The 24,557-nt window shown below is 46.1% G+C and overlaps 1 protein-coding gene across 7 annotated transcripts in view; it reads right to left on the bottom strand.

The window, feature by feature from the left end:
- Nucleotides 1-4,504: 4,504 nt before the first annotated feature.
- RAD54L2 (RAD54 like 2) overlaps nucleotides 4,505-24,557 on the bottom strand; it is an 88,219-nt gene continuing 68,166 nt past the window's right edge. For 6 of the 7 annotated variants that reach the window (XM_081246558.1, XM_081246559.1, XM_081246555.1 and 3 more), the window contains 14 exons: nucleotides 24,014-24,210; nucleotides 22,601-22,943; nucleotides 21,740-21,917; nucleotides 20,303-20,545; nucleotides 19,962-20,080; nucleotides 18,536-18,654; nucleotides 16,627-16,726; nucleotides 15,675-15,880; nucleotides 15,084-15,256; nucleotides 14,364-14,560; nucleotides 11,724-11,923; nucleotides 10,443-10,532; nucleotides 7,734-7,826; nucleotides 4,505-5,890 (listed from right to left, as the gene is read on the bottom strand). In XM_081246558.1, the coding sequence (XP_081102684.1) occupies nucleotides 4,896-5,890; nucleotides 7,734-7,826; nucleotides 10,443-10,532; nucleotides 11,724-11,923; nucleotides 14,364-14,560; nucleotides 15,084-15,256; nucleotides 15,675-15,880; nucleotides 16,627-16,726; nucleotides 18,536-18,654; nucleotides 19,962-20,080; nucleotides 20,303-20,545; nucleotides 21,740-21,917; nucleotides 22,601-22,943; nucleotides 24,014-24,210 (3,253 nt within the window). In that variant the 3' untranslated portion in view covers nucleotides 4,505-4,895. The remainder of the gene's footprint in view (nucleotides 5,891-7,733; nucleotides 7,827-10,442; nucleotides 10,533-11,723; nucleotides 11,924-14,363; nucleotides 14,561-15,083; nucleotides 15,257-15,674; nucleotides 15,881-16,626; nucleotides 16,727-18,535; nucleotides 18,655-19,961; nucleotides 20,081-20,302; nucleotides 20,546-21,739; nucleotides 21,918-22,600; nucleotides 22,944-24,013; nucleotides 24,211-24,557) is intronic. The other variant, XM_081246561.1, reaches the window with a different exon arrangement.

Genomic DNA, 24,557 nt, shown 5'->3' on the forward strand with positions numbered 1-24,557 from the left:
AACAGCTGTTCAGACAATTCCCTGATCAAACAACACTGCCTTCTTCAGTTTAAATTTTATTTTACAAAAAGAGAAATAAACTGATAGGCAGTTATACTGACTTACAATTGTTCTGTTTGCTTTTTTAAAAAAGTGACATGAAACACAAGTAAAAATAAATACGTCATAGAAACAGCCAGTTGCCCAGTCTCTGGGGCAGGAGCACCTGCCCTGCTGAGAGAGGAGGGAAGCCCATGATCACACCAGCAGCTGGAACACCCAGCTACAGATGTTCCTCAAAGCCAGGTGCAGGTCCCAGGCCTCAGGGGGTGTCCTGAAGAAGATGGAAAACCAAAGCCAGGTGCCAGGTCCCTGGGGCCACCTCATCTCTTCCCCACCCCACTCCTCCTGGCAGCAGTGTGGCCTTAGTGGTTATCCATTGTGACCCCCTCAACCCACCTGGACCCCCTTCCCCGACCCCTCTGGAGAGGGTACAGGAAGAAAACAGTCTTGGGCGGGCTGAGGGGATTCTTCTGGTGAGTCCCCAGCCCACCCTGAGTAACACAACCAGATAACAGTTTACACCCACGTGCACAAGAGCATGCGTGTGCACACATACACTCTCTCACACACAGACACACACACACACACAAACCTGGGCTGAGCTCTCTTCCAGGGGAGGGCCCTGGGTCAGGTCACAGTATGAGGTCCCCTCTTTTCTGAATATTATCCCAGTAGTGGTAACAGAGAGTACCCAAATCACTCCCAGCCCCCAGCCCTACAGACTCTGCAGCCTGTCTAGCTACCTCTCTCCAATGCACTAGATTACTATATCAAATAGACCTCTGAGAGAGGAAAGGAGCAGACTAAGGTCCCTGAAGAGCAAAGAAGTTGGACACTGCCTGCTCAGGAAGTTCATCGTAAGACTCGGGTATTCATAAAAGGCCTAGCGCCAAGCCAGTGGCACAGAACAGACATTAAGGGGTCACAGTGGAATACAAAGGACAGCAGAGAAGAGTCAGTAGGAGGGAAATAGAGTCTGAAGGTGACTGATGGAGAGCATAGCTTTCTCAGGCAGAACTTGAGGTGTGGATTTCTTGGGAACAGTCAGCAGAGGGCCAGAAAGTCTCTTGGGGAACTAATAGGGGAAGGAGCTCTTCTCTCAGGAATTTTGATGGGGGAAGAGTCACTGAGCTGGGTGCACAGGAGGCTATGGCTCAGAAAGGAGAGACTGGTCTTCTGTGGAATCACAGGGAACTGGGAAGCACAAGGGGGTGATGGCCAGGAACACTAGGAACAAGGAATGTAAAGCCCCAGAAGACCTTCCCCATGGGATGAGGACTCAGTTCCAGAGCAATGCCAGGCATGAACAGACAAGCAGAGAGCCTTGCTCTGCTGAGTGCTTTGGGAGTGACAGTCCTACCGAGACTGCTAAAGTTTGGTTGAGTGTTTCAACCTATCAGCAAAATATTACCCCAACGATTTGCTTCACGTCCTGGAGTGGGAAATTTTCATATTTAGTTGTGAATCACAAGTATATAGTGATTCCACACACTAATTCCTAGGGAATAGATTGCCAAGGAACAGAGACATCCTTAAGTCAAAAGATGCTTAAGATAGATGCTTAAGAAGCATAACTCAAGGGGGTGAAAACTTTGCAGATATCTAATCTGAAGAAAAATATCTGGATCCAACATGGTTCACTTACTTTCTCAATTAAATGGCTAATCTGTCTGTTGAATTTTTATCTACAAAGATACTGAGAAAAGGGAATCAAGCATTATTACAAATGGTAATAATTGAATTATTAAATTGTACTATATTCCCTAGGCTGAGGATTTAGGCTAAACCAGACAGATGGGGCTTGAAAGGCCCTTGAAAACATTCTATGGAAGACAGTAGCGAGGGAAGATACCTAGACCTGATCTTCTGCCCTCCCTCTTATCACCATCTTTCCCTTACTCAGGCCTGGATCGTGCGTGGACATCAATACCAAGTGTTTCTGATCAAAGAAACTGTAAAACATGGTTCTTGGGCTCTGAGACATTTCCTGCTACCCTCACACATATGCTTACGTTTGGTGTGCATGCACGCTTGCCTACCAGCACACAGAAAGAGACGGCAGAAAAGTCAGAGTATTTTCAGGTTCAATTAAAAAAAAAAACCAAAACAAACCACGGAACCAGTAGCACTCTTAATTTCCCATGATCCCAGCCCTACCCCCTTACACAATATAAGCTGCACATATCAAAGAAAATCTTGTCTAGCCAGGTCAGCCTCCCAAAACTATGGCCTGTCCTGAGTTGAAGCAAGACCCAGCCCATGGAACCACTGGGTAGAGAGCAGGCACATGCTGCCACTCAGAACACCCATTCACTTCCCGGTACCTTAAAAAACCCATCCCTCCAGTGACTGGTTTCAGTTCCTTGTTGGGATAGTTTCTGGATTCTCAGAGCTTGCTGCTGTGATTTCCTAGAGGTGAACACAGAAATATCCCTCCTTCCCCACACATACACATATATACACACACACACACACACACACACACAATTTCTGGGATCCCAGTGCTCCGGAGTCTTAGAGGCATCAGTTGTAACCTAGGTTGAGTGTGCTCTGCAAATCAGAGATCCAGGCTAGCTTACTCCCATTAACCAGCCTCAACCTGAGAGCCCACTCCAACTGAGTCCCTTCATCATTCATTCTTGGGATGCATCTGAAAGAGAAAGCACTGATTGGAACTGCTGTTTTTAAATTATTAAAATAATTTGCATAGCTAAATTGTAGGTCTAAGGCTTCTATGAGTAGGAGAGTTAAGTGTCTGACAGGATGCTTATGAAAATACAGAAAGCAAGCTCCCTAAGTTCCACTTTTGGTGTAACTGAACAGCGCGCGCGCGCACACACACACACACACACCCACCCATCAGCCATCTCCTTGTCTCTTCTCTGGGGATAATATGCCAGAGTGTGCTAAGACTACCTAACAATGGAAACAGGCTGCTCAGAAGAGTTTCAGAAGCAAGCAGCTACTACTAGGGGTGAGCTGGCTAAGCTGCCTCCAGGGCTTGGAAGAGGCAGGTGCAGCAGCTGCCCAGTGAGGAGGGACCCATGGGTAGGTGGTAAAGCTCTAAAGCCAGACAGGGTTTGTTCATCATAAAGAACTGCCCAGCAAGGTCTTAGCAGCAGGGGGGAAAAAGACAATATGAAGACAACCAGTGTTTATGCTTAACGCCTAGATGCCCCCCCGCCCCCCGCGGAGACCCAGAATGACTGATGTATTCTTTTAAGACAATTTAAGTCTCCTACAGAGGAAGGGCTCCTCCATGTTCCTTCAAAGAGGATGGAGGTAACAGACACCAGGCCCACAATGATCATCTGATAGGTTGAGGAAGCCAAGACATTTCCCAGTAGGAAATCAACAGTCTGTTCCCTCAACCCAGCAGCCACCTATACACAGCTTCACTAGTCAGCATAGAGAGCCTGTCCCTAAGGTCATCCCAGGAGGACACAGATCCAAATTTGGGGTCACTTACTTCCCAATTGCAAACTCCAAGATCCTAAATTTCAAGCACTGTGGAATGAGTCTCTCCATCACTAACTATCCAGTCACAGGATTCCCTGATCTTCCTGAGAGGCCATTTCCTGAAAACATAGTTGTTTAGTGTAAACCTTGGTCAAGCCTAACTTTCTTTCCTTGGTCAATTCACCATCTACCCAGGATTTATTCACCAGCAGCTATGGGGTCTGAGATATCTTAAAATTTCCCTTCCCATCTCCTACCCTCCTTACCCTAACCTCCCCTCCCACCCCCCAGAAAAGAACCAAGACACATGAAAAGTCCAAATAATAAATAATTGCCCATAAGAAATAAATTAACATGGAGCTCTCTAATGGAGAAGGAAAAGGAAAGGCCACCAGAACAGGCAGCTGGGGGCTCAGTTCCAACCTTGTGAAGAATGTTTTTTCTGGCCACAACTCCATGACCTCCCACTCACACACTGCAATGCTTCTCCCTCCAGTCTCTGCACACAGACAATCTCACCCCAGAAAGGGAGATCTGCTCAGAGACAGCCACTGGGGAAAGAGACACAGATTGGTAATGCCCATTTTCTCTAATTATTTCCCCAAAATTTTAAAACAAGTCTGGCTCTGATAACCAGGGACGTGGGTTAGCTGGGCCTTGTCTTCACCCAAGTAGAAGGAAACTTGTGGTTTCCATGGCTCTTCTCCTGGGCTCACCCTGATGTTCATACTAATAGTTGCCATGAACCACCACACTCTGATTTCCATTTTACAAAAGATAAATTCATTTCTTAGTTTCCCCTAGTCCCTCCCTCCCTCCCTTCCCACCCGCCTTCACCCCTGCTCTGTTACATACATGTAAGTACAAACATAAACACACACACACAGGCACACACACACACATACCTGGTCTGCTTCTTTCCCACCCCCTAAAAGGATTCCACTTCATGTGGAATCTCAGTCTGCCTACCCTTCTTCTCTTACCCTCCCTCCCTCCCCTTCCCTCTCCAGGCCAAGCTAAATCACCCAGTAAGGCAGCTCTCTCGGGAGAGAATGTTCCCAAAGACAGAAATGGGATGTGAGCATCTACCCTCAGATGGGCAAGCAAGCAAGCAGACAGCATAAGCAAGGCAGGCAGGAAGAGAGGCAGACTGCCCTGCCTCTCCATTCCTGTTTTAGGTCCCTGATTTCCCACTATTGCTGCTCTGTTGGATTATTTTTGCCTCTTTTGTTAAACAGCAACAGAGCCCTGCCACCTATGGTCAACCACCCTTCTTTGTCCTCTTTCTTTTCCCTCCTGCCAAGTGCCCTATTCTCAGAAAGCCCAGATTAATGCCTTCCATCTTGGTGGGCAACCTGCTGGGGCCCCGAGTGAGGTGCAGAGGGGCTCCCCAGCTATTTCCCCGTGACCTCTATTACATCATCGTCCTTATCCTCATCATCATTGGAGCTGAACCCCACCTCAGCAACCTCATGAGAGTCAAATGGAGGCACCTGGGACCGGAGAAGGCCGCCAGCTGGGTAGCCTGCATGTGGGGATATGTAGCCTGGGTAGACAGACATGCCCCGTGAAAGGTTGTTGGGCAAGACAGGGGAAGGAAAAGGCGCAAACATCCTCGGCTCGGACAGGAGTGGCTGTGAGAATGGGAGTGAGTAGCTGGGTAGTATCCCTGGTACAGAGGGGTTGAGCATAAAGGAGGGGTTGCTGGCAGTGACTGAGGTAGCCGTGGAAGAGGAACTGACGGGGCCTGCTGGCACCAGAGGGTCAGTAGTCACTGGAAACACCAGGCGGGCATCTGCCAGCAAATTGGACAGCTGGTAGTAGGAGGGGGTACTGCCCATAAACAGGGAATTCTCCCCAGCCTGGGAGGTGAAGGGTGGGGTGAGGTTATGGTTTAAGGAGACGGGTGGCATGGCAAACCCGCCAGAAACTGGATACCCGTGTTCATACGGCTGCACGGGGGCTGGCAGATGGCCCTTCCTGGACCGCCGGCGGGCTGACTCCTGGGCAGCAGGTGGTGTGGCCAACTTTCGCTTGTGGCCCCTTAAGTCCAACACTGGGTGCCTGTCACCACAGGGCTGGCCGGTCACCAAGAGGGAACTATTGAGGCAATGACCCCCATGTCTAGGTTCAGTCCCAAGAGCTGTCCCAGGAACAGCACTGCTGTCCACAAGTTGAGCTGGGGGGCCAGGCAGGGCAGCATTGGAGCTTGGGGAACTCTGACGGGATTCCCGGGCAGCAGCCACATCTGCATACTGCTGGAGCTCACTGATGATCTCCGGGCTGTCTGGAGAGACAGGCCTGGCCAGCCCCTCAGGGTCGGGGGCTTTGGGTGATGAGGCACTGTGTCTGCCGTTGCTTGTAGACTCGAGAGAAGGCCCCTGGGAACCTGGGGACGAAATGTAGGTAACTGAGAACCAGAATGGTCAGGGAGAGAAGGCGGGTGTAAGACAAGATTCCATTAAAAAAAAAATCCTGTCCTGTGGTCCCCCAAATACAAATAGTTTGATGTGCAAACAACATCACCCAGTCAATTTTTCCCAATCACAAAGAAAGAAGTCCTTTGATCTAGGAAACAAGTCTATCCATGCAAAGACATGTAACTTCTCTGTTCCCCAGTTCCCTGTAAAACTCCACCAAGGTGAATCCTATGAAATAAAGGATATGAAATGCTGAAAGATATTCTTTTAGTCACACTCCTTCTGGGGGCAAAGATGGTCAGTGACCAGGATGGGAGAAAAAAGGAAAATGAAGTTTAAAAAGCAGTCCATCCTGGTTAAAAACAAAACAAAATCCATGGCCATGAAAGTGAATGGGGCAACTGGGAAATCTGAAAATGGCCTGAATAGTAGGGAATATTATGGAATTGTTAACTTTTTTTAGTGCGATAATGGTTTTGTGACTAGGAGGAGTATGTCCTTAATCTTAGCAAATGTGTGCTGAAATATTTAGGGATGAAATGACATGATGTCTTCAACTTACAAATAGTTCAAATAATAGGAAGGAAGAGAGAGAAGAAAGTTTATGAGAATGATAACAGTCATTGGATCTAGCTGCAGGATACATGGGTGCTCACAGTGCTGTTCTTTCAACTTGTCTGCATGTCTCTCAATTTCCATGATAAAAGCTGGGAACAAGAACAATCTAGCTCTCATACCCTCATACCTCATGGTGGGAGGATAAGTGAGAACCACTCCCACAGAGGGAACTTTTGCAAGAGTTCCTAACATTGTTAATGTGCCACACATATACTCTTTGATCTGGCAATCCCACTTCTAGGAATTTTTCCTATAGATACACCCATATGACTGTGAACAAGTACTGTAATGGTGGGGCACAACAATCTAGATGTCCAGGGACAGGGAACTTGGTAATGCACTGTATTATACCCATCTAACTGCATCTTGTGCAAACCTTCACTGAGGAACATTTAAAGAAAGGATAAGGAACAAGCACTGAGATACACTAGTGAATGAAGAAAAGAGCAAACAGTATATTACAGTAAGTTAGCATTTGTTTTAAAAATACAAAGAAAAGTTATATACATATATACATTTTTTAATATACACAGATACACACGTGTGCGCATACATATCCCTGTACCATGTATATGTATAGAATATCTCTTAAAAAAAACCAAAACAAAACAACAACAGGAGGGACGTCCCTGGTGGCGCAGTGGTTGGGAATCCGCCTGCCAATGCAGGGAACACGGGTTCGAGCCCTGGTCTGGGAGGATTCCACATGCCACAGAGCAGCTAGGCCTGTGAGCCACAACTGCTGAGCCTGTGCTCTGGAGTCCAAGGGCCACAACTGTTGAGCCTGCATGCCACAACTGCTGGGGCCTGCGCACCTAGAGCCCGTGCTCTGCAACGGGAGAGGCCACTGCAATGAGGGGCCCATGCACCACGGCGAGGAGTGGCTCCCGCTTGCTGCAACTAGAGAAAGCCCGCGAGCAGAAACAAAGACCCAACGCAGCCAATAAATAAATAAATAAAAATAAATAAATCTATAAAACAAACAAACAAACAAAACAGGAGTAGCACCTCCAGGAAGGAGCAATGGACGGCTGGGAGTATGAGGGAAGAAAAATTTACTTTTCACTTTACCCCTTCTTGTACCCTTTGAATTGTGAACCATGTACACATTATCTATTCAAAAAATAAATTAATTACAAACCAAACCAAAAAAAAAATGCCATGTAGGTCAATGGAAAGTAGAAGCCACTATACCTGAGGCAGCCATCTGACCATCTTCAGGGGCCTTTGGTTTGCCAGTCGCACGGACAGCAAAGATTCGCCCATCACTGGTACGGATGTATGTCCCTACGAAGAAACATGAGGAAGACTGTTAGGAGTAGACGTGCAATATAGCCAACCCTGGGAAACTCCAGGCCTAGGCACTGTGGGCTCAGAAACAGCTATAAAACTGGTGTCACACCCTCTCTCAATATCCCTGAAATGAGGAGTGGGATGACTGAGCTATGGATCCAATATTACTCACTTATTCCACAAACACTGACTGCATGACTACCATATACCAGACACTGTTCTAGACACTGAAGTACACAAGTACACAAGACACAAGTACACAAGACACTGAAGTACAGAAAAGGGCCCTGTCTCACGGAGCTTAACTCCAGAGGGGGAGATAGACAATTATACTAGAAAATATCAGGAAAGGTTAAATGCAATGGAGGAAATAAACAGGGTGCTGTGAAAGAGAGTAAATTGGCTCCTTCTGTTCTGGCCCAGGTCCTCTTGATCTGGAAGGAGCCTTATTCCCTCAATAACACCCCTCCCTTGGTAGGAATAATTCAAGACGGGCATTCTATCCCACACGGCACTAGTCTACCTTCCCTTGGTCTTTTTTTTTTTTTTTCTTTTTGCAGTACGCGGGCCTCTCACCGCTGTGGCCTCCCCCGCTGCGGAGCACAGACTCCGGACGCGCAGGCCCAGAGGCCATGGCTCACGGGCCCAGCCGCTCCGCGGCATATGGGATCCTCCCAGACCGGGGCACGAACCCGTATCCCCTGCATCGGCAGGCGGACTCCCAACCACCACGCCACCAGGGAGGCCCTTCCCTTGGTCTTGAGCATGTCATTTGATCTATCTCTTGGTAGGGCTGCCTCTTGGCCAGAGGTCAAAAAACTTTTTCTTAAAGGGTCAGTTAGTAAATATTTTTGGCTCTGTGAGCCATAAGGTCTCTGTTGCAACTACTCTGCTGCTGTAACATGACAGCTGGGTGTGGCTGTGCTCCAAAGGTCTTTATTTATGGACACTGAAATGTGAATTTCATATCGCTTTCACATCACAGAATACTATACTTTTGATTTTTTTTCCAACTAATTGAAAATAGTTGAAAATGTAAAACCCATTCTTGGCTCAGAGGTACAGTAACAGGAAGCAGGCATGATTTGGTCCATGGGCCACAGTTTGCATACCCCTGCTCTAGGCTAGGAAGAACCCAGTAAGGGGGCTATATATGACCTTCTCTGGGTGTCATGTATTTCATGGCATCTTTTCCCTGAAACTAAAAGTACTTTAACCCAACAGAGGCTAGGGCAAAATCTCCTTACTAAACAAAGACCCTCAGGGAGCCTCACACAGCAGAGGCTGACATGAAAGATAGGCTTCAGCTCTGTCCTAACACCATCCAGCCCAGATTTCTCCAGCAATCTCATCTGGAGAACTCCATAAAGAGGCCAGAGGCAGTGGACTTTTCAAATGGCCACACTGGAAAATTCTGTCATGCAACCCAGGTATACTTATTCATACACCCACTACATTTTCTAATCAGAGACATCCACCCCACTCTAAGCGAGTAGGTAAGACGGCACAATAAACACGTTGGCTTATAACCCATTCCACAGCTCATTCCCTCTGATTCTAGTCTCCCTGTGTGTAGTGTAGTGCTAGACATTAAGCTTTTGATTGCTAAGACATCCATTTCAAAGACATCCATCTTGGGTAAACAAACTGCCAGCTGTACGGCACAGCTACTAGCTGAACTACTAGGTAAGGAACCAGGCTGCTCCCTCCCTTGAAAAGTTCCTTTTTAGAAAGCCTGAGGTAACCTAGGTAACTAACCCTTGAGTGAGCTCGCTCTTCCATTCCCACACACTAATTTCCATTCTTATGTTTTAAATTCACCAATAAAGGGACTTCCCTCGTGGTTCAGTGGTTAGGACTCTGTGCTTCCACTGCAGGGGGAACAAATTTGATCCCTGGTTGCGGAATTAAGATCCCACGAGCTGCACAGCGTGGCCAAAAATATAAATAAATAAATTCACCAATGAAGAGTGAACCTGCAAAACCCTAGCCACCCCACTCTTGGACCCTAATAAAGACAGAGACCCAGGTCCACAATCCCTTTCTCTCTGTCTCTACCCACAGCCTTCCTGTGTGGCCCTTGAGTGTGCCATGTACCCTACAGGACCTGTGAGTAGTAAACTTTGTTTTTTCAAAGTTCCCTGATGATTGTTGCTGAGGTGCATCTTGCAATCATAATAAGAACAACAAGGGCTGGTCTAGCCACAACACTGGCTCTGGGGAAATGTATGTGGGGGCTTGCCACAAGTACTACAGGACTGGATGAGTGCCCCAGGCATTCCTAGCCGATACTATCGATAGGCTGAGACCAATACAAAACACTGTGTGTATCCAAACCCACTCCAAGATTCTCCATAAAAACGATGGCAAAATATAGGAATGCAGGGACCCTAACTCCTTTCTTTTAAGCCACTGACAGATATCCTTTGAGCCCACCCCAACTCGGCTAAGCTCCTAGAAATGTCATTTTCTCATGTTTCCCCCACATGTTACACTCCTATAGGATGATTCCTATCTTCTCTCTAGCTCAAGCCATATGTATTTATTTTGCTTGCCAGCCCACCACTCTCAACCAAAGGTAGGGAATAAACCCTTTGGTCAAGCTCTCACCTTTTGTCCCACGGATGATGTGGATGCTCTCACCAGCATTAATTCTTGCCTGTACGTCTGTGGAGCTGTTGAGTCCAGGAATAACAATATCTAGTGGAGACAACAGACCTCAGATTTAGATTACATGGGGCCTGACTGAAGGAGGGAAATAAAATGCAAAGTCCACATCCACCCCTGTTCCTCAATGGTTTCCCTAAAGCGTCTCAGTGGAGCAGAGGTCAGAACCAAGGAAGGTGAAGCCAGCAGGGCCTCTCACAACTGTCTAAACAAAGAATACTGTGAAAACAAGAAACTTTTTAGAAATCTGATCATCTTTCTGATCAATTTTCCTTGATTTAATTTAAAAATCAGAGTTTTTGGTTTAGAAAAAGTCACAGTTCAAATGGTTATTTCTATTTTTGTTTCTCCCTCCCTAAGCTATTTGCATGTATCTGCTGCTCCTGTCACTATGAAGAGAAAGAGCATTTCCAAGAATCAGCAGAGAAACAGGATTATGAGAGGCTCCCTCTTTTTTTTGGCTGTGCCACAGGGCATGTGGGATCTTAGTTCCCCGACCAGGGATTGAAACCACACCCCCTGCAGTGGAAGCGTGGAGTCTTAACCACTGGACCACCAGGGAAGTCCTGAGAGCCTCTCTCTTTGTTTTTAATTTGTTTCAATTTTTTTTTTTACAATGAACAGCTATTATTTTCATACTCAAAAAAACCAATTAAGATGTTTTCATGAAAATGTATTATGAATATTTCTAGATAACAAGATGAAAAACAGCATCATGAAATGCTTTCCTTCCCAATTACCCTGAACCACAGAATCAATTGCAGGGAGGGATGGACTGCCCACCTCCTACCACTGGCCCATCATGCTCGATCTACATTAAACTTACAAAGAAAGAAGCAAGCGACATTTCGGTCTTTTAACTAAAGAGGTTGAGAGCTGTCCTTCATACCCACCTGACCCTACAAGTCAGGCAGGACTCAACACATTCACACTTCTCTCTGAAGACCAACCCTATGTCCAGTGACATTTCCACAATCTTTGCAGTGTTCAGAATCCATCCCACCCACCACATTCAAGAAAACCCAGTTCCATGTTGCTATTCTTAAGACATTTCATTAGAATGCAAATTCTTCAAGATCAGGGACTGCTTCCTTCTCTATTTTTACCTAGAGTGCCAATGTAGTATGGCCTAGAATGCAAACATTGTTTAATAAATACTTCCTGAATGAACAAAGTAATTTAAAAAGGGACAGCACCCTGGAAGAGAACTCAGGAGCTCCCAACCTGTTGTGGTGACCACCTTCTGTACAAGGACTCCCGCACGTTGCAGGTAGTTGATTGGGAAGTTCATAGCTGGATTTGTGCTGGAGGCAGAGCTTACACTACCTCCCAGTGGGACATGCCGTGGCATCATGGGGATCGGGGTGGACTGTACAGGACGAACACTGGCCACAGGCTTCTCATCACTCTTCAGTGTTGGCTGCCTAGGAGAGAAAGAGAAGCACACTAAGGAAGTTTGGCAGAACAGCCCTTACTTACCTTTCTGCAAAGACTGCTGAGCCTCTCCAGACTTCCCCATTCTACAGCCTCAGATGCTGCTGAGAGAAGGATCAAAAGAACCTGCAGGGTATGGTAAATTCAAAAGGAGACTAGAGGCAGGGCTGAGACAGAGAGGAGACAGAGACAGCAAGGGATAAAGCCTCTCAGAGTCTAAGAAGAATCAGATGTCAGTGGAATATGGCCTTTTTGGAAATGTGAGGTGACATCTGCTCCTCTAGAATTTGGACTGTCTACATACATTAGGAGTTCGTCCTTGGAAGGAATTCGTCCTTGGAAGTCAGGTAGAGGCAAAGAGGCATTAAGTGGGGGGCAGTTCTTGAGAACACAGTGCATACTAATTTGAAGACAAATGGGTGGAATTTTCCCACTAACCCAAGAAAATAGGGCCATGTGATGTCACATGTTCTGGTGATCTTGAGACCATCTATCCAACTTTAACCATCATTACCCTCTGAAACCTCAAGTTTCAATAAGTAATACAGACACCTCTCTCCTCTGCATTACTTTTCAGTGGACTTCTCCCAGGGCCAACCCCCAAAGTGCCCCTATAGTCACAGCCACCACAAAAGCAGCAGCAGGCAAAATGCCGTGCACAGCAGCTGGGCTTCTAAATGGCACATAGCCATGGCCAGCCTGAGTACTGGTTGTGCACCTCTCACTACCAAAGTGCCAAAATGTTATCCTGTGGTCAATGATGCATTCCTCACTTTTCACCTTCCTTTCAACTGGATGTTGGTACCTTGAGAAAGCTACTCCTTATTTAAGGTTTTTGAAATAAAGCCCCTGTCTCTAAGCTTTCTGAAGTCTGCATCTTTGGTCTTTAGTTCAGAGAAAGAGAGCCTCTTGGACTGGTATGCTCTTCCTCATCTGACTGAAGACTGGCACATAAAAGAACACTCCACTGCTGTTGGAGTAGGTCTGCATGTCTCCTTAGTCACACTGCTCTCAGGTTGCCTTTGGGCAACCCCTGGGGCCCTGTGGATGCCATCATTCCGAGATAGGCCAGGTAGCACGGCAAGCTCACCAGGATCTGGGACCCACTTCCACAATGCCTGCCCAGGGTGGCTATGCAAGAGCTGGGGGCCCTGCTCAGATGTCAATGGGACTCTTCTCAGGATAAGAAATCAGAAGGGTAACAGGAATCTAGCCTAAGCCCCATACTCTGCAGGGGCTAAGGCTAGGAATTTGGGCGGAAAGGCCTCCTCACATGTACCCAGACAGAATAAGGAATCAGCAGGATCATGGGATGGCTCATCAAATGCTGTGAGAGGCCAATGCCTCCCACAGGGCCAGAGTTGGGCCAGAAAAGGAGCTGAGATCTCCTCACAGCCCAGCCCATTTGTCACATCTTCCCTCCATATGGCTTTTCTCCTACTGGGGTTCAGACTTAGTCCATTCCTGCTATTACAAGGAAAAGCCCAGAGAAGAGATAAAAGGGGTGGAGGACGAGAGGAGAACATACTCAGGCAACAGTATCTTGGAAAATGACACAGAAATAAAGTTTGCAGGCTTTGAAACATGGCAATTTTCTACTTGAAAGCATCTTATACATAAAAAGTAGCAAATTTACTCACCAAAATTTAGTCTTACATAAAATCTTACATGGCTTCAGTTCCTTTAGAAGCTCATTTGACAAGTTTATTTCTTTTTTAAACATGGAATAGTCAAAAGAAACAATTCTTAAATCTATCCCTCTTAAAATAATTATCTTTAATTCAAGATAATCAAATAATGTAAAAATGCAAACCAGGCAATCAGGAAGCTGATCTGATAAAGGCTATGCGGCACTTTGTCTTGTAATGAGGAAAAAAAACATAGATAACTATTCTATAATTTCCTACAAAGAGCTTTTCTCCCGCCTAGCAATTGGCTTCCATGCTGTTCCTATTCTTAATAGTTCTGGAAGCTGTACTCAAGAAAAAGATTTTTTGCTCAGGAATAAGGCGGACACAGAATGAAATCCCATTAGGAACAGCAGAATTCCCTGACTGCAATCCAAGACCCACAGAAGACCTGGCCTTCACTCTTGAACTTCGCTGCTAAGTGAGGGCTAGCACCAAGGTGCTGCAGATAGGAAGCAGCTGTGTGGGAGGGCTGGGCATTTGTGTTATGGGAAGCTGCATCTCCTCGGGAGTCCAGAGGGACTCTCTTGAGTCACAAGCCCAGCAGCTCACTCTTCCAGCCAGAGCTGCTTAAAACACCAGGGCTGCTGAACTGCTTCAGCACCTCATCCAAGAGCAGAACCTCTCAGTTCACAGCAGCCAAAGAGCAAGTTGTAGGGTCTCCCTTTATTTAAAAAAGGAAACAGTTGAAAGGCTTGGCCCTGGCCCAGCAGCAAACCTTCCTCCCTTTTCAGTGACTCACCAGTTTCTCTGACTGAAGGCAGGGATGCTGGTCAGGCTCTGGTCACTGGCGGGGTAATACTGCGCATATGATGGGCGGGTGTAGGGGACCGATGTACGTTTTTCTTCCTCATAGCTTTTCTTTGCTGCTTTTTTCTCAGCTTTGGTCAGCTTGTGATCCTTTCGGTTAAGGAGCAATGACTCATGCTCAAAAGGCTCCTGGGGACACAGGAGGATGTTGATTTAATTACCAGTCTTTGTGACGTACAATAAGCCTTACTTTGAAACCAAGAAATGGTTGCCTGTCTCCAGTACTTAGCAAAGAGCCTGCTCACAGACACAAAGGCGGGTTTACTGTCTTCCTGTCAGCAGCATAAATTCTCAACTCTAACCTAGTACCAGCTTTAGACAACCAACCTAAGTCTGCCTTCCATATCAAAAGAATTGGAGAGTTCAGAGAATTACCAGACTATGTTTTCAGAACTTTCCCCCCTCTCTTTCTGCTAGGAAAACTCACAATGGCCAAATTATTCTCATGACTGAGCTCACACTCCTAGGATGAGACTAGGATAGGATAGGTGGTTTGGAGAGGGGAGGGGGACTGTCTGGGGCAAGGAAAAGAAGCAGCTGAATTCAAGTCGTCTGCATGAAACAAAACTTTGGATGCAGGAAACAAGCTTGCCAGACAAGTCTCCCTCAGTGGAGAGTGCAGTACTGGGACACATGCATACCAGGGTCTTACCTTGGTGATGAGGTGAGGGTATTTCAGACAGGCAAGTTGCAGGACTGGCTCCTTGATCCCCTTTATGTTCAAGGATGCTTGGGGAGCTGGCTCCTTCTCAACAAAGTGCAGTAGGTTCTCCACCTCCTTTCGAGTAAAGTTCAGCATTGGATTGAGATCATCCACGACCCGATCTAGAAGGGAGAAGACATGGAGAAAGTTCACAGCAAAGAAAACTGCAAAAGCACAGCTACAAATATTGGAAGAAAGGTTGTGGGTGGCATAATTGTCACTAATATCTAAACCATCTCAGGCCACCCCATATCTGAAAGTCAAAGAGCAGGTCTGAGGCCCTCATGAAACAGAAATATGTTAAGAGAAAACTGCATAACCAGCTCAGCTCTTATCATTAAACCCATCTTCAACAATTTGAGGTAAATTCCCTCTTAAGCAATTATTTGAATCAGAATGAGATGGAAGGAACTGCTAGCTTTCTATGACTGAAAGCCTGTCTGTATTTCCACATCCTGCCCCCCTCCCCTCCCACCCTTGATACAGTTAGAATGGTAGCCTGTATAAATGTGCCTCTTCTGAGCCTGGAAGATGGCCCACCTGACATGCCCTGCTTGGAAATCTGACGGTCATAGATCTTCTTTTCAAGGGTGAAATCAGCCACAAGGCGATAGATGTGACAGGGCTTTTTCTGGCCGTAACGGTATACCCGACATACCGCCTGAGCATCATGGCAAGGGTTCCAGGAAGCATCAAACACCACCACTCGGTTGGCACCAATCAGATTCACGCCCAAGCACCCAGCCCTTTAAAACACAAGCCAATAATCATAGAACCTTTAGTTTTAAAGATAGTTTTCAAATTGGTTTTACCCTCTGTGACTCCTACCCCAATATCATCCTCTTTATCCTAAGCAGAATATACTGAATGATTCTGCTAATGAACAGTGCATTCCTCAAGCACTGAAAAGTATGTCCTGAAAGTCCAACATGGAAGTACCTACCAGCTCAGAAAGAAAACCCACCCTCCCATCCCTCTGTGATGAGTAAAGGCCCACATCTTGGCCCCAGAGTGATGTCACTGGGTGAGGGGAAATGTCTGTGTACCAATGTTTCTGATGTGTTTCGTCTAACAGCTTAGGAGAATGACTGGTTCATACCCTATCGAGGGCATTCTGATGGCAGAAGACAGCACAGCCTTCAACTCGCTTGGCATGAGACAAATAATGCCATCAGCCTTTTATAGTTATATTACACTTTCTACTTATTAAACCACTTTCACATTCATCACATCATCTAAGCCTCAGAAACATCCTGAGAGAAAAGCTAATTATGACCATTGTGAATGAAGGTCTCAAAGAAATTCATGACACTATCATAATTGCCCTTCTAACACAATTTCTTTATGGGGTCTCTTCTCTGACCTCTAGAACAAGTCACAAACCTGAGGAGATCTCTTCTGACAGAACTTGGACAAGCCTTTGCGGTACCTGCCCATGTAGCCAAATGCCCTGAATGCAGTCCTCTGACCTCCCCTCTCAGGATCCACTCACCTTGTGGAGAGAAGGAACAGCCAGGTGGTGAGGTTGCTGGGATCATTGAACTGATTAATGAGCCGCTCCCTCTCAAAGGCAGGGGTGCTACCATCTAGCCCTAGGACAGAAGGAAACACACAAGAAATGGACAGATGAGGGCAGGGGTACACAGCAAAATCAATGGGCAAACGTGTTTAAAACAAAACAAACACAGACTACAGTGCTCAGATTCCACAGCCTGGACATTCCATGGGGATCTACCATGAGACCCAGGCATCTATAATTTTAAAATACCCCCAAGTGATTCACATGTGCAACAAAGACTATAAACTGTGTTTTTCCCTTTAGTATCTTGGGTCAATTCTAAGGCCAAGGTTCCTAGACTTCAGAGTGCAAAAGAATCACCCTAGTTAAGGAAGCCTGGTAAACACTGGCTTAAGGTAACTGCTCTGCCTCAGTCCTGTGAATCTTAGTGACTGCAAAAGGACCAAGGGTTTTGTGTTTTGATATGGATGATATTCCTCCCCCACGCAGGAATCTACAGTGTTAACAAGCTCCTAAGGCTACGAAGTTGCTCGAAGGAGACATAAAAAAAATAGAACTGGAGCAGTGGGATGGGACATATGAGTGAAAAGAGGGAAGCTCAAAAGAAAGAGAAAAGGTAAGCTTCAGTTAAGAAGCATGAATAAGGGAAGAGGGGCAACATTTGCCACCTATAGTAAAGCAGAGAAAAGGGCAAAGCTAAGGGTATGAAATACTACATGGAGAACTGAATTACTACCAATGTAGGAAGCATTAGTTTAATTGCCTGGTATTAGAGGCTCCCTCAGTCAACACCCCAACCTACCTTTCAACTTGAGTTCCCACAATTTCCAAGCACAAAAAAGCTCAGCACTGACTCACTGGGCAAGGCTATAGTCAACACAAGGATCCAGGCTAGCTCCTGTGCTGGAGTCTGATCACCACCCCCTGAACCTCCATTTCTCTAAATCTTTCCTTTAGGCCAGGGCTTCTCAACAAGAAGATTTCCCCACCCTGCTACCCCACAAGGAACATGTGGCAATGTTTGGAGATGGTTTGGGTTGTTATAACTGTGTGGATGCTACTGCCATCTAGTGAGTAGAGAACAGAGATGCTGCTAAACATCCTACAATGCAAAGGACAGCCCCCTACAACAAAGAATTAACTGGCCCAAATGTCAATATCTGGTCAAAAAGTCTCTGAAGTCAATATTTCTCAACTTTTTTTTTCATTACCACCCCATTAAGGAGGCTTTTTACACATTTTTCCCAATCACCATGCCCTCCATAAAATTTTAACACCACAGATATACTGTATATGTTTATTCATTATATACATATTTGTGCTTTACACTTTTAAAAAGTTAAGATTTTTTTGTCTCCTCGAGAACCAATTTTCACCCCCTTAGGGACACCATCTCCCCCAATTTGAATACATGACTAGGCTGTGTTCACTTTGTTCCTTCTGCCTAAAATGATCTTTGGGCCACACCAGCTCTGTATATTCAAATTCTCCCCATCTCTGCAAGTCTAGTGCAAGTTCCACCTCCTCCAGGAAGCCTTCTCCAACCGTCCTCGCCATGATGATTTTGTCCTCCTTAGAACCCCCATGAGGGCAATCAATCAGTGCTACTTTGAATCTGTCCTTGAGTTGCTGCACCTTGGATGATGACAAGGCATATGTCTTCTACATCTGTGCACTCCCCCTATCTGGCTTAAGCTCCCCAGCCCAGGACAGTGCCTCACACAAAGCAGCTTGCTCTTAGCGTCTCTCTGCTCCTTAGTCAGTCACAGATATTCTTGTTCATGTGATGTTGGAGTAGGAGAAGAGAGGAAGAGAGAGAGGGAAAGGAAACCCTTAGGCAGACCTTGCCAAGGCTCCAGAAAGCAAGCAGCAATGAACTCACGGAAGTAGCTGACGTTTCGAACCCACTTCTGTATTCCTTGCCCCTCAGCACCAGGTAGACAGGGCGCTTCTCGTTTGCCTAGGAACTCCTCGATTAAAGCCAAGGTGGAAAGGCTCTGGCTGAAAGGGACACATTTGGTTCAGAAGGCTCCTGGACCTAAGGGAATCTTGTTCCCCAATAGGCCCACCTCAATAGGCTCCCCTCTGACAGTGGGAGCTCCCACATCCGACTCCCCACAAAGAACCACCCTAGCTCATACGGGAGTAGAGTCATCCACACACTTATTACCACCACCCGACTAAAAAGTCTTTATCCTATTACTTCCTCGATTGAAAAATTCTGAGATTTAGCTCAGTGCAGAGTAACAAATAGCATCAGCATTAAAAACCAACACTGCATGAATATGCATTAGATCGAATTACAGGCCACAGGCAATATTATAGATCTTACTAAGGAGATAGATCATTTAGTTGCTTCCAAGTTATCCAGAGAGCCAGTCCATAAAAGCAGTGTAACACTAGGCTCTCCCTAAGTTACAATCACTGCTTTCCTCTCAAAGTATCTTACACATGGGAACCCTCAGTCTGAGACTCCCAAGCCAGGCTCCTGCCACTTAGCTCTCACTGGAGCATAATCTAGTCGGAACAAAGGAGAAGCAATCTACTTTACGTCTGTTTCCCTGAGGAGTGAGGCCTTGATGGGACTCAAAGCTCTGGCAAGACTGAGAATGTGACTTGGAACAAAAAACATTATTTATTTGGCCTTATACACAAAGCTTAGGAAAAAAAAAAAAAAAAAGGCTGGGGAGGCATAGATGCAGTTTAGACCAGGGGTCGGCAAACGTTTTCTGTAAAGGGCCAGAGAGCAAATATTTTTCGGCTTTGCAGACCACACAGTCTCTGCTGCATATGCTTCTCTTTTTTTAATTTTAATTTTTTTAATTTTTTATTTTATTTTTTTTGGCCGCACCCTGCAGCTTACGGGAAGTTCCCTGACCAGGGATTGAACCCGTGTGCCCCGCAGTGGGATCACAAGAGTCCTAACCACTGGACCACCAAGGAATTCCCTGCATATGCTTCTTTAAAAAAACAAAAATGAAAAAAAACTCTTTTCAAATGGAAAAACTAGCTCTCAGGCTGTACAAAAACAGGCCACGGGTCATATTTGGCCTGCGTCACAATTTGAAGGATTAGACTGTGATCTCCAATGTTAGCCTAAGGTTTCAAATTGTTATCTGCAGAGAAACTGCATTGGATAAAAAAAGAAACTCTAAGAAAGAGAAGAAATGCAAGAAGGTCCTCACAAGAAGCACTGGTTGCAGAGGCATGGAGATAAAAGGGGGCTGGTGCAACCCCGGATGGTCTCACTCTGCAGGGGTTGTATCACTCTTTACCAAAGACACACACTCGGCAATTTCTCTTCCTACCTGAACACAAGGATCTTGTCTCCAAGCTTCACACTTTCCTCAATCAGGTGGAAAAGCAGTACCATCTTGGGAGAGTTCTCTAAGACACCAGTCTGGTAATTAGTCAAAAGGTCCTTGGCCTATAGGAGAGGAAATGAGGCAGCTTGGAGCAGGTCCATGGCCAGATTACTAGAAATACTATTCTCTCCCTCAAAGGCAGCAGCTCACAGGCAACCTTAATAGTTCCCTGCAGACCTTAGCAGTACAGTGCACTGCGCAAGCCCCACCCTCTCCCCATGAAAGCTTTGCACGATCCCTTCTCAGCAGTGGTTTATGGCCACAAAAGTATCTGCTTGACTCACCCATTCATATGTGACAATGTTGTTGCCTCGCTCCTGGAAAGGGTTAAAGCCGACCCCTTGTAGGAACTTGCTATTGGTCGCCTCTCCCATTGAGGCGCTGTCCTCACCCTTGCCTTTTGTTCCCTGTGAAGGGCAGCGGGCACTAGTCCCTGATGAACCAAGCTCTTCCACGTCTAAGTCTTGCTCATTGGCCAGGTTCTCCTTCTGAAGGGCTTCATACAGCACGTCAGGGTGATTCCAGATCTGAGGTTCAAGTTAAAGGGGAGGAAGCATAGGGCAGAGAACAATCTAAGGGTGTCCCAGGGAGTCTGGAAACATGCAGTTATTCAAACACACACCTCCCACAGCACGTAGTCACACCAAAACTTAATGTCTCCCCAACCCCCTCATGGTCAAAGAGCCTGCATACTCATTTTCACTAAGCAACTCTGATTGCTATGATACATGAATGGGAGAATTCACACCAGGAGGCATGCCAGTATGATTGGTACACAACCAAAAAGGCTGTGTCACAAGTCTTGCATTCTTATTTAAGCAAGAACAAGAACATTCCTGTTTCACCATGTGGCTACAGTCAACTACTGTATGAAACTATGAAACAAGACCAATCTCTCCCTATGGACAAAAGTATCTAACTTACAGATGATCAACCGTAAGTCATTTCAGGGACTATTCCTGGCAGGAGTTGAGAATTCCAGGGGAAAGCGGTGTGTGGGGGGGTGGGAAGGGTATGTTTGCACTGCAGCATCCTCAAGACCATGTCTGCTTTAGCTTCCTTGCCCTGGTCTAGGACTGTGGGTACAAAAGAAATATTTTGAAACCCATCTGTCCCTAGACACACACCTTCAGCTGACTTATTAAAGCAGTGCTCAATTGGAAATAATACCCAACAGGTTGGTTGAGAGCTGTCAAAGAAAAGGATCCTTCGTGAGGCAACAGAGAGCATCTGGCCAGGTCAAAGACAAGTCAGCGTTCATCAACCTGTTCACGAGGCTCAGTGCTAAAGACACCTAGGCCTTGCTGTCCCCAAACCATCTCAAGCATTATCAGAATGAAAGAGATCTTGATCTGAATAAATACAGAATCAAATGGAAGGTATCCCTAATAATGTGTCTATGCTATATATTTCTTGAATCCTGATTACGCTAGCAGTCAAAAATTTTGTCCCACGATGTTCCATCATCACTCCATTTCTCAGGTGAAAAAGATCAGTGAGAAAGGAAGTGACTTCTCAAGTTTGGTATAACAAGTTGCACATTTGCAAGGGGCACCATTTACATTATAGCCTATGAGTGGCACTCCTGGGAACTGTCTTGCCTTGGAGCCCTCAATTCAGTGAACTTCTTCCTTTATCAAGGACTCCCAGCAGGAACAACTCCCTTGGGACCATAAGCATCCTTAGTCTGTGTCTTAGTATTCCCTGAGGCCTCAACACACCTTGCAGCAGACACAGAAAGCCTTGAGGGGGTTCAGCCCCAGCCAGCCACTGCTACCACAGTCCCGGAAGCGGTCCATGAACTGTGTATACAAATCTCGCTGGATCTTAGAGAGTCGCACCAGGATCACATTTTCTTCCTTGGCAGGGAGATGAATCTTCAGCACAGTGTGGCCTCTCCTACAAAGGTACAGATCAGAATTGACAAGGCAGTGTGTCCAGGAGGGGTCAGTGCAGGATAAAAACAGAACCCTGCATTTCTGCCACACCGCCTTCTTTAGGATTTCAACATTCACAACAGCCTTACCATAATGCGGATTGGCTCAGCAACCATCAAGAAACTTATTTTGAGTATAAAAACTAAAGCAAAGAGGCAGAGTGACCTGGGAACTCCAGGTTCTTACCCTAATCTAGGGCTGCTTCTCTAAGCTTTCTCCGCACATGCCATCTTAACAAGGAAAAACAAGGGGATGCTTCAGACTGGCTAGCCTACATCTTCTAAGATGCTGAAACTGGTGAAGCCATAACCCTGAGAACCACCACTTTATTCTTTCACTCAAGTCATTAGAATGGTAGTTATCTCCTGCTTCTCTCAGCAAGTAAGGCAGATATCCCTAGTAACTTCAAAGATTAACTTCTGAGAAAAGCACTTCTGGACCAGACTCAGAGATTGAAATATTGGATATCCACTGTCTGCTAACTATTCAGGAAAAGCTATTCAGTAAAAGGAAAGTTTTACTATTGCCCTACTAGAAAGGGGCCCTCCCACTGTAACCACCTTTCCCCTTCAGGAAAGCCTTGTCATGTCTATTCCACCAGGGCTCTCCAAGGATTTAGAAAACAGAGCCCTGAGGATGGCTCACCTCTGCACAAAGCCCTCCAGGAGGCTGTGCAGGACATGGCTCCGGTACCGCATGAGGCGGACATCCTGAGGCGTGCTGTCAATACACTGTCCATTCAGGATGGGGCGCTCAAACATGTTGCTGAACTCCTGCCGGGTGCCAAGGAAGTCTGGACGCACAAAGTCCACCATGCACCAGTACTCGATGAGGTTGTTCTGCAGGGGGTATCCGGTCAGCACCACCCGGCGGCGAGAGCGAATGTTCTTCAGGGCCTGTGAGGTGCTGGCCTGGCAGTTTTTGATGCGGTGTCCCTCGTCACAGATTACCACATCAGGGCCAGGGCGGCATAAGGCCTTCTCAAACTCTAGGGAGGGAAGAGGATCCGGAGTAAGAAGGTGAGAGGGCCTGCTCTTAGTCAACAATATGAGAAGTAGGGGTGCACCCTGGAGGAGACAGAAGAAATGAAGGAAGCAGGAAAGCAAGAGTCAGCCCCCATTGGTGAAAGGGAGCCAACCATTCAAGCTCCTGTGCATTTGGTGTGACACATTAACCTGGCCTATTGACTCTTGCAGTAAATATCCCTTTTCCCTCTTTCCTTTCCTTAATTTTTTTCCCTTTAGGCTAAGAGTAAAACTGACTTGCATTCCTAGGGCTTATACCAACTAGGTAGCAGACAGCATGACTTTACAGAGTACTAGCCTAGGATTAAAAATGAGTCTGGATGGTATTGATGGGAATAATCCAGACACTTCCACTGGCTGTCACCATTGTCTTGGTGCCATCTGAGAGCTGGCTGGTGGGAACTAATTAAAGGACAAGGTCTTCCTGGAGTTACTCGCCAGTCAACGTTAAATGGCAAATTCAGCCACAGAAGCAAACCTAAAAAACAGAATCTCATAGATGAAGAGATCTATAAAATGAAACAGCCTCTGAACCTTAAAAAAAATTTTCTTCCCCAAATAGACCAAGGCCCCATAGAAGAGGGAGCAGAACTAGAACTATGAGAAAAATGGCTTTCACCAAAAAACAAGAAAATTGGGATAAATTCTTCTTTTATAAATTCACAAACAACATTATTACTACTCTGTATATTAGCGATTTAAATACTTTATATTTTCTTAATGCTATCTCACCACATCTCTGGGAAGTGGTGAAGGGAGCAGTTACTCTTCTAACTGTTCTATGAAAGACACAGGGGAGTCTCCCCCATGCCAGACTGTGGCCTGGCCTACCCAGAATTCCACTGCCTGCAGAGAAAGCAATATCTTCTGAGAGCCAGTGCAGGTCATCCCACCTACCTTGGGGATCAGGATTTCTGGTTCATGTCAATACAACTCACATCAATAATGCTTCCCATTTGACTAGGTGCTACAGCAGACACTATTTCTTTTCCCCTGGATCACCCTTTAGAGTATTCCCAGAGAGGCTGCCCACCTCTTCGAAACTCCTGCTGTCGATCTTCCTCATCCAGATCAATGATGACCGGGTGAGAACGTTTCTTGGTTTTCTTCGGTCTACCTGTGGCAAAGGATTTCTTCAGGGTGAGGAGTCTGTACATTTCATACCCCATCAGCAGCACCCCACCCTCTGACACCCAATCAGCCATCACTTTAGCACGAGCTGCCATTGTCCTGCAAAAGTGAACAGAAAGAAAGTATTATTGCTTCCCCTGCTCCCCAGGAAAAATTCCTCACCGTCAAAGCTGTGTTCATGTACATTCAGAGTCCTTATTGCCCAAGACTTCGTGTGGCAGCATCACAGGGCTGGCCAGCTGACCGAGGACTTTCCCACCATCCTAGAGACACTAATTGCACTAAGGATGGACTGGTTCACTGATGATGGTTAAATAGCAAAAACCAGAAATTCAATGGCACAAGACAAGCAAAAGTGACAACCTCCCTGGATGTACATTCATGACTACAGTTCTACATTTGAGGGAGAATTTCAAGTTATTTCCATAATGAATACAAAGTAGTAA

Source organism: Mesoplodon bidens (assembly GCF_964165515.1).
Source record: "Mesoplodon bidens genome assembly, chromosome: 10".
Classification (NCBI taxonomy): Eukaryota; Metazoa; Chordata; class Mammalia; order Artiodactyla; family Ziphiidae; genus Mesoplodon; species Mesoplodon bidens.